Source organism: Typha angustifolia, chromosome 2, assembly GCF_048772165.1.
Source record: "Typha angustifolia cultivar Huaian chromosome 2, ASM4877216v1, whole genome shotgun sequence".
In the NCBI taxonomy this organism is placed as follows: domain Eukaryota; kingdom Viridiplantae; phylum Streptophyta; class Magnoliopsida; order Poales; family Typhaceae; genus Typha; species Typha angustifolia.
In genome coordinates, this window is record NC_133240.1 from 1,808,472 (window position 1) to 1,819,297 (window position 10,826).

Genomic DNA, 10,826 nt, shown 5'->3' on the forward strand with positions numbered 1-10,826 from the left:
GGGAAAAATGATGGGAAGTATTGCAGAACCTGTTCCTATATAAAAGTCTCATGGGAGTTTGCAAGAAGTATTGGAAGAGGGGAAGAGCTTGTTCCTCTTCTTGATCAATGGAATCTGAGAGTTTTTGGAGAGAGGAGAACAAAGCCCCTCTGCTGGTTAAAGTAAGCCTCCTCCTCCTCCTCCTCCTCCTCCTCCTCTCTAATTATACACATGAATATGCTACGTAGTATTGCTCTTACAATAATAAAAACATTGTGTTAGTTATTTTGTGAGTGGTAAGTTTGTGATAAAGCAAATTATGTATTAGTGTATGCTTTCTATTTAATTTGTAAAACTCTGTAGCATAATCTATACGTCAAACATTGAAGAAGGATGCTCTGTTAATTGAAGTTGTTCGAACTTGCTTTGAATGTTCTAAGCTTGTTTGAACAAATGGGAACAGGTTCTGCAAATTTTCAAAAATTTTCCACTAGATCAAATTCAAATTTGAGATCCTCTAATTTTCAAAAATCTTCGAACAAAATTCAACCAAGAGCTCTAAGAAAAATTCAAGCCAAGAAGTGAAGTTGGTTGTTCGAATTTATTCAAGCATACTTTGAACGTTGATAGTTTGCTCTAATGTGTTCGGACGAAATTCTCCTGAGAGTTCCAGGAAATATACAAGGCTGCCCTAAAAGTGCATGCATTCCAACATGAACACCTTTTAGCTCAAGTTATTTCTAGATTAAGGTTAAAAAACAGCCTATCTTTTTGGAAGATATTTAAAGAAAGTCTTGTGTGAAAAGAGGCATGACTCCTGAGGCTATAATGAAGGCTTGAAGATTGTTGTGATTCCCATATTAATATCAATGCCATTCCCTTCTAAATCAAATAAGGATAGATCCACATGTGGTAGACAAAGCTTTATATAATCCTTAATTTTTCACAGTTTCTAAAGCTAAAAAAGGACTTCCCTCTGTACTGAGCTAGTTAAAAAAGTTGCTTGTTTAGGTTGGAAGAAAGTGAGGGTAAGGAAGAAATATTGAATTTTGGGTATCCATGGAGGAAGAATAGGAAAGGTCTCTGCTGATCAAGGTACAAATATTCTCTCCCTCTATCCCAAAACCTAAATCCTCAGAGAAAGAAAGAAAGAATTACCTATGGATTAACTTACACTATTTTAAATTGGAAGTTTTCATTTTTTTTTTGGTAGCAAACTAACGTTGAAGCTGCAAGTGTTCAATTTTAGATATATTCATCATAGGAAAAGCAACATAATTAATGTTGTTGTGCAAATATCCAAATGGGTGAAGGAAGCGGAAGCAAAACCTTCATCCCCAAATATCACAAATGGAATAGTAATGGCAAAAGCAATGCAAGTTTGGGAAAAACTCTAATATGGTGCTAATAGTGATGGAATAGCAATAAACAAGTTCTAATTACGTATTGGGCACCCTAATGCAAGTAATCACAAGAATGGAAGTAATAGGGACAATAGAGAGAGAGAGGGAGACAAGATTTACTTGGTTCGGTGATGTGCCTATATCCACGGGCGGAGTAATCTTCTTCACTATGCAAATCTCCCAATTACAAAGAGTTTAGAAACTCTAATCACTCTCAATACAATGGTGGCACATCCTCATAAATGTTCTTCCAACTACTAGACCCTAAAAAACTCACTTTAGTATTTATAGGGCTGGCTGAAAATGTGTCTTTTCTACGAGGTGTTCGAATGCCTGCGGGGCGCGTTCGAACGCACCCAGTTAAAACACTACGGAACCCAATTGGCGTTCGAATGCAAGAGGGCCCCGTTCGAACGCCTGCATCACAGTTTGCTCTCGAGTTAAGATTCGCGTTCGAATGCGGTTGAGCCGCTCGAACGCATGCATCAAGTTTGCTCTCTAGTTGAGATTTGCGTTTGAACGCAGCTCGGCTATTCGAATGCCTGCATCACGCGGCCTTTGACTGGAAACAGCGTTGGAACGCCCCTACGCCTCGTTCAAACGCCCCTACGGCCCGTTCGAACGCACTGGCACAGAAATGCTGAAACATGATAAAAACTTGCTGAAACTGAATTTGAACCAATTTTTAACAATTCTTCACCTTGGCGAAAAACTTATAACTTCAACAAATTACTCTCCATCACCACAAAGTGACTTAACCCTTCAAAAAATGCTCCGCCTATAAATTTGCGTCCGAAGACGCCAAACCAAACTTGGTTAATAATAAGTGACATTGATCATATCCAAACAATATTGGAATTTAATTTTGGTCACTACTTTTGTCAATATATCTGTAGGATTATCTGAAGTTCCAATCTTGTAAAGTAAAATATCATTTTCTTCCAAAATTTCTCTCACAAAATGAAAACGGACATCAATGTGCTTCGTCCTAGTGTGATGAGCTTTAGCCAAACAAATTGCACTTTAGCTATCACAGTATACCTCCACTTGCTCTTAGTATACACCCAAGTCATCCGTCAAACCAACCAAGCAAATAGCCTCCTTTATAGCCTCCGTCACTACCATATACTTAGCCTCTGTGATAGATAGAGCAACAGTCGATTGCAAAGTAGACCTCCAACATACTGGCCCTCTAGCAAGAGTGAAAACATATTCTGTAGTGGATTTGCGCTTGTCCAAATCACTTGCATAGTCCGAATCTATATATCTAGTAAGATGTAGACCAAGTCTATCATCTTTCACAAATTTCAGTCCAACTCCCGAAGTATATGAATATATCTCAAAATCCATTTCACAGCCTACCAATGCCCTTTTTTTGGAGCATGCATGTATTTGCTAACAATGCTGATGGCTTGTGAAATATCTAGCCTCATGCACATCATTGCATACATTAGGCTTCCAACTACGCTTGCATATGATACCTTGGACATAAAATCTATCTCGGCATCTATATTTGATGACATAGCTGCACTGAGCCTAAAATGAAGTGCCAACCGTGTACTCACTGATTTTGTTTTGCTATCAACACCAAACCGTTGTAATACCTTCTTTAAATACTACTCCTATGTTAAGCATATTGCCCCCATTTTCTCTCTTTTAATTTCCATGCCAAGTATCTTTTTAGCTTCTCCTAGATTCTTCATTTTAAATTCTTTATACATTTGGAGCTTCAATTTATTAATCTCCATCTTGCTCTTAGATGCTATTAACATATCATCTACATATAAGAGCAATAGATAAAGGATCCATCTTGAAGCTTTCTAAAATAAACACAATGATCATAGTGGCTTCTCTTGTACTTTTGCCTCCGTATAAACTGATCAAACTATTTATATCATTGCCTCGGAGACTACTTTAGGCCATATATAAGGATTTCTTCAATTTGCAAACCAAATCCTCTTTTCCACCAATTTTAAAACCTTCTGACTGTATCATATAGATGTCCTCCTCCAAATCACTATGCAAGAAGGCGGTCTTCACATCCATCTGAGTTAGCTCTAAATCAGGTTGAGCTACCAAAGCTAGTAAAATCCGAATGGAGGAGTATTTCACCATCGAAGAAAACACTTCATTATAATCAATTCCCTCCTTTTGAGCATATCCTTTTGCCACCAATCTAGCTTTGAATCCAACTCCGCCTTTTGATTGAAGATCTTCTTTCCTGGCATATAGCCATTTGTATCTAATTGCTTTCTTCCCCTTAAGGAGCTCCACCAAATTCCAAGTTTTATTCTTATCAAGGGCCTTCATTTCATCATTCATTGCCACTTTCCAATTAGCCCTTTCAATGTTCCTCATGGCCTCTTTGAAGGTAGTGAGAAAATTTTCATCAATCACTGGAAGAGTATAGGCCAGCATATTAGAATAGCATGCCGGTCTTCTGATTTCTCTCATTTTCCTTCTAACTACTATGGAGTCTTACCCATTAGTTTTTGGCTCCACAATGTCATCTTCTCGCAAATTTGATTCTTCTTCTTCATTTGCCCTTTCTAAAGGTGTATCTTGTAGTGGATTTGAATATGCCTCAAACTCCACCTGCTGTGGAACATCTTTAGCACTGTCACCAACCGAGCTATTTGACTTTTGACTTTGCTTCAGCATGGATGATTCATCAAATGTAATGTCCCTGCTGATAATCAATTTCCTCAATTCCGACCTCCAAACCCCAAATCCCTTCATACTAGTGCTAAAGCCCAAGAAGATCTCCCTCTTTGCTCTAGGATCCAACTTGCTCTCCTAGACATAGTAATATGCAATACAACCAAAATTATGTAAGGAATTATAATCTAAAACAGGTTTGCAAGACCATATCTCTAATGGGCTCTTCCCATTGTTTGTAGATGAAAGTAGCCGGTTGATGAGATGACATGCATAATTTACAACCTCAGCCGAAAACTCCTTGCCCAATTCAGCATTGGACAACATACATCGAACCTTCTCCAATAAGGTACGATTCAGATGCTCTGCCACACCGTTTTGCTGAGGTGTTTCTCTAACAGTGAAGTGCCGTTCAATCCCATCTGCTTTGCATAATTATAAAAGGATTTGAAGTGTATTCTCCACTGTTATCTGATCTGAGCTTCTTGATTTTCTTGCTAGTCTGATTCTCAATGATCTTCCAATTTTAAAATATTTCGAGCACTTGATTCTTATGGTGCATGGTATACATCCAAGACCTTCTAAGGTAGTCATCTACAAAGGTCACAAACTAATGCTTTCCACCCAAAGAGGCCTTCCCCAAATATCTGTGTGAATATAGTCTAAGATCACTTTGGTTCGGTGTACTCCAGTAACAAATTTAACTCTTGTTTTCTTGCCTAAAACACAGTGTTTGCAAAATTTCAATTTGAGGCTCTTCACACCCTTTAGCAAACCTTGACTTGACAAGCCTTGCAAAGCTTCCTGTCCTGGATGCCCCAACCTCATGTGCCATAATTTGGAGGTGTCAGCCTCACTAACTGAGTTACTTGAGGCCGCCACTACACTTCCCATATTTGTAGAGCCTTGCAAGAAGTATAGATTACTTCTTCTTATGCCCTTCATTACCACTAATGCTCCCAAAGACATCTTCAATGCTCCACCTTTCAAAGTAACAGTGAACCCCTTTGATTCCAAAACCCCAAGAGAGACGAGGTTCTTCTTCAATTCCGGTATGCACCGGACTTCAGTTAGCTCTTTCACTGACCCATCTTAGAGCTTTAAGCGAATGGTAGTAATGCCTTCAGTTCTACAAGGGCTATCATTGCCCGTGAATACAACTCCACCGGAGATTTTATCAAAAGTGGAAAACCAACTCCGGTTATGACACATGATATGTGCAACCGAAGTCCGAAATCTACTCATCTGTGCTACAAGCAAGAGACGAGCCTACTAAGGCATTCTCTGAATCTTTATCATCTGAATGTGCCACATTTGCCTTTTGAGGTTTCTTTTCCTTGTTCTTCAATACGAGACAATCCTTATTCCAATACCCTTTGTTGAGGCAATAAGAGCATTGGTCTTTTGCAATCATTTTCCTATCAGAAGATGCAGCCCTTGACTTTGAGAAGGATTTGCCTCTCTTCACAAATTTCCTGTTCTCTGAAACATGCTGAAAACTTGTTGAAACTGAATTTGAGCCAATTTTTAACAAATGTGTCGTTCACTCTACCTATGAAACTCGATATATTTGAAACTACCAATCAATATTAAGTCATAATCAAAATGAATACATCAGTGACTCTTTCAAGTAGCAACGAAAGATGGCATTAATTTTGATGCTTGTTTTTTTTCAGAGTGAGCTGCCAAGGAATTACAATGATGAAGCATCATCTGGAGCATTTCAAGAACCCCAGTTGCGGCACGAACCTACTGACTGGAGAGCACCAGCAATCATTTTAGGTGAACTTTCATCTGGGCGATAATTAAGATTTTCTATAGTGCAACAAACTCAATTGCTTTGTTTCTTTAACATAGCATTGCTTTGATTCTTGAAGGTTTTGAATGCTTAAGCAGCACAGCATACAATGGCGTCGGAACTAACTTAGTCTTATTTCTACGCACTGTCCTTAATGGCAGTAATGCTTCAAATGCAGCAAATGCTGCTACTTGGCAAGGAACGAGCTATTTTACACCAGTTATTGGAGCTATCATAGCAGACACATACTGGGGCAATTACAAGACCATTTGGGTCTCCCTCATAATGTTCCTAATTGTATGTCAAATTCAGTTCCTGCATCTCAGCTCATTCAGTCATTCTTAAAGTAGTTTTATACCAATTTCCTTATTTTCTGATATACTCTCAGGGTATGATACTGATAACTCTTACAGCTCTGACTCTGACGTCAAGTTCTTCCCTATCTGAGATGAACCCATCGCAAACATCAAGTGGAACAAAGAAAACTCTCTTCTTTTTTGGATTGTTTCTTGTTTCACTTGGCAGCGGAGGAGTGAGGTCGACGGTGCTTCCTTTCGGCGCAGAGCAGTTCAATGATGAGAACCCTACAGACAGAGAAAGGAAGACATCTTACTTCAGTTATTTCTTTATCTGTTTCATCTTCGGAGGGATTGCTTCTGGCACTTTGATAGTCTGGATCCAAGAAAATATAGATTGGGCACTTGGATATGGTATATCAACTCTATGCATAATACTAGCATTGGGAGGCTTCCTACTTGGAACACCAACTTACCATTTGCGAACTCCGAAAGGTAGTCCATTGAAGAGTATTTGCCAGGTTTTGGTTGCATCTTTCCGGAAGATAAGCGTCCAATTTCCAATAAATAGCAATCTCCTTTATGAGGGCAGTTCCAACTCTGCAAATAATATTGCTCAACCAAAACTAGCACATACTGATGAATTCAGGTAATTCTCATGCTAACGTACTCTATTATATATACTTCCTGAATGAAGGTTAAGTGCATAGCGTTAAGTTCCTCATTATACTCTCAGGTTCTTGGACAAAGCAGCTACTATTCATGATTTAGATCATTTAGAGGACAATGATCTTAAAAGTTCATGGAAAATTTGCACAGTAACACAAGTCGAAGAGTTGAAGATACTTCTACGGTTTGTTCCAATCTGGACAACTGGTATCATCTATACATCTGCGTGTTCTCAAATGTATACCACTTTCATCCAGCAAGGGAGTGCAATGGACATCAGAATCGGGTCGTTCGCCATTCCACCGGCATCCTTTATCTCTTTTGAAGCTATTAGTGTTATGGCTTTTGTTGTTCTCTATAACAAAGTACTAGTGCCGACAATTAGGTGCTGGTTTTCCAAAGATCTCTCGCAGTTGCAGAGGATGGGAATCGGATATTTTCTCGCAATCATCGCAATGGCGACTGCTGCATTTGTCGAATGGAGGAGATTAGAGAGTGCTAAGAAGGACGAACTTATAAGCATCGCATGGCAGCTTCCTCAATATGTAATTTTTGCAGTCACAGAAGTCTTCATCTTTATCACTCTGACGGAGTTTTTCTATGGCCAGGCACCTGAATCAATGAAGAGCATTTGCAGTGCTTTGGCATTGCTCACAGTCTCTCTAGGCCAATACTTGAGCTCGCTCATTGTAACACTTGTTTCAGTTACAATGGCAACAGAAGGGAAGCCTGGATGGATACCAGATGATTTGAACAAAGGCCACCTTGATTACTTCTTCTGGAGCTTGACTGGCCTGTGCACAGTGAATTTTATCACATATCTTGCTTTTGCGAAGAACTACACACTAAAGAAAGTCATTTTGGAGAGCTGAAGTTTCAGATGAGGAATGGATCTCGCCACTTAATTGATGAAATAATTATCTTCACATGGAAAGTTGCTTCATTGTTAAGCAGTAGATTCAATCAAAATGTAAGCGTGATTACAACTATGAACTTTTATTTCTTTTGGTAAATGGAAGCGTTTGGTATGACAATTGAAACAATAAGCACTATGGCTTACCAGCTCTGATTTTATTCAAGTAAGTCCATCTCTTTATTGTATTTTTTCAAAGAAAAAGGATTTTCTGGGCAATTTAACCCCAAAAACCAATGGGTTTTCCTTTTTCACGTTCCTACCCATTTCACTTCACCTATTCTAATAAAACAAACGAAATACCTTTGGTGTTTTTTTTTATCATTCAAGAGCAAATAATGAGCTAGACAACTTGCCCAATCCTCCCATTAATTGAATAATTGGCACTAAGCCATTGTACTATCGAACCATACCTCCAAGCCAAACAATACAAGGCAATTCTTCTAAACTATCGCACTACTAAATTAGTTCTTTAAGCTAATGCACCATCAAAACCAAGCCTGCAACAAATGAGAGCAGCTATAAACACTACGCATGCCTCATTTGTTGATTACCCATCCATATTTACAGATTAATTTATAAATAGTACACAAACACCACTCTCTAGATGTGTGCTTCAATATGGTCATAATTTTAAGTTATGCTCGTTTTTCTATCTCAATTAAGGGGGCGTGATAACTTCTATTTCAAACGAGGGGTTTTGATATAAATCCATAATTCACTTTTAAAGCTTATATACCAACAAAAAGACAAAGAATATTAGATCTATACTTTTATAGAATCTTCTAATATGATAAACATAAAATTTAGATAATTAAGTTTTCTATAGAATCAAGAATCACTTCAATAGGAGATTGTATAAGAAATCTATGATCAAAATATACTTTTAGACAAGTTGTTGGAGATGATCCTACTATTACTGTATCTCTCTCAATCTTCAACCTATATGGTGAACCAATATAGATACATAATAAATTCAAAAATTATAAATTGCTAAATCATCTTTCTATAAGTTTAAGAATCAGATCATCCTAATATCATATTTATATAAATTATGCTACAAATCAAGCTATCATATAATCAATTCATCCTCCTCTGATCATTGACGAATAACTTGCTTAAACAGTGACTTATTTGATCGAGAAGAGGGAAGTCCACAAGATATCCAAAGGAGGTTTCATTCAAAATCTCTGATGTTGATCACAGACATAATTTTTGCTGCATCTCTAATACTTTTTGGGAAGCAACAGCTTGTAACTTTTACATCAAATTTTTGTTCATCAACTCTTCAATTTTGTATACGACTACGAAGTATTACAAACAATAAATCAAGAAATATTGTTGTTGCTCTTATATTAAAAAAATATTGACATTGATAAATCTTAATTACCTGAAATAAGCTTGTGAAGAATAAGATACTTACAGTTAGAAGACAAGAAATCTACTATAATTGAAGCTCTATATTGCAATATAAACAAACACATATCCTACTAAGTTTATTAAAAACAATTTAGTACAGAAAATCTACTATATACAAGCTTAAAACATCTACTATATAAATTGAAGCCTCATACACTTAGTTAGAGTCTTTTCTTATTGCATTAGTTATTTATTTTTATTAAAATAAATTTTCTGTAGGTCGAGTTCGAACGCGGTTGGGGGCGGTGCGTTCGAATGCCTTAGCGAATGCCTGCATTAGGTTCGCAAAAATAGAGAACACGAAATGCATGTTCGAACGTGGTTGGGTGCGTTCAAACGCCACATTTGAACGTTTGCATTAGGTCTTTTGTGCGTTCGAACGCGATCAATGAGAGTCCACTAAAATTAGGGTTAATAATTATTATTTTAGCTTGTTGATTAGCCTCTATAAAAATGTGGATAGCAGCCAAAATTATTATACTATTGAAATATTAGTTTCTTACCTCTCTATCTTCTCTCTAGTCTCTCTACCCTAATCTCTCTCCTCCTTCTTCACCAACCTACCACTTCTACCATTGGTAAGGTCTCTCCTAACTTCTAATTTCCCTCGTCTATTGAATCCTCCCTCTTCCTTGGGATTTCGACCACTCCTTCCGCTTTGTCTTTATCCCTTAAATAACATTAACCATCCATTCTCATCTCCATTATCATCCATAACCCTAACATCCACTCCATTCGTCACCACCACCATCATCCACACTATATCGTATTTTTGTCCCAGTTTCAGTTCGAATCTACGAAGGGCATAAATACGAAAAACGTAGATCAAGGAGTTAAGGATCGATCCCACTTAGTTTCATAATTTCCTAACTACGAAAAAATATCGGTTGCGTAGACTGCTTCCTATAATAAATCTAGATCTTGAAGGAATTATTTCGTAACCTATCAGAGCCCTACATCACAAAGATAAACCAATATGAAACAGTCTAGACTCCTACTCCTACAAGTTTATTAATAAAAAATTTAGTATAGAAAATCTGCTATAAATCTACAAATTTCTAGAAAAGGGCTTTGTATAGAGAAGATTGCTTAATCTCAGAAAATAAACTTTGCTACATAATCAACCCTTCTATAATCTCGGACAAAAAATTTGGAAAAGTATTTGATCAAAGGAACCCTAACCTGTTCTTTGAGAAGATCCATTTGCGCAGCCTTAACCGTCGGATTCTTCTCATTGTCTTGGCCCGCTCCCAATATGTTATTAGTAAGAAAAAGCCAAAATCCTGATGAATCTGGGGGTCGATGTCTTCATCTCAAAAGCTAGAGAGTGCGAAATATGCTGTGTATATTTTCGAAAAACTCTATAAAGAATAGGGAAAAGGGAGGTGGTTGAGATTCTAGTGGTTCATCTTTCAAATTTACACAAATGGTTAAGATAAGCATACCTATTGGTGTGCAATGCTCCTCGCCGACAATAGTTATAGTTATGCGTTGAGTAGTCATGGCGAAGAGTACGATCTAATAAGTACTCAATGCTTAAGTATGTATAAAGGTCACGCGCTGGCGCTGTGAATATAGGGCTCTATGTATGCAATAATTCGCAAAGGTACGTAATGCTCTTTCTATATAATAGTAGCACGCTGGCGTTGCTTATATAGGCCTTTATGTATGCAATGATTCACAAAACTATA

General features: G+C 37.6%; 1 protein-coding gene across 1 annotated transcript; it reads left to right on the top strand.

Moving 5' to 3' along the window:
• The first annotated feature begins 4 nt into the window (after positions 1-4).
• On the top strand, positions 5-7,900 carry LOC140773385 (protein NRT1/ PTR FAMILY 8.3-like). The gene is made up of 5 exons (XM_073115906.1): positions 5-161; positions 5,717-5,822; positions 5,918-6,135; positions 6,227-6,783; positions 6,871-7,900. Exons 1-5 carry the CDS (start codon positions 108-110, stop codon positions 7,673-7,675), a joined length of 1,740 nt encoding a protein of 579 aa, XP_072972007.1. The 5' UTR covers positions 5-107; the 3' UTR covers positions 7,676-7,900.
• The last annotated feature ends 2,926 nt before the right edge of the window (positions 7,901-10,826 follow it).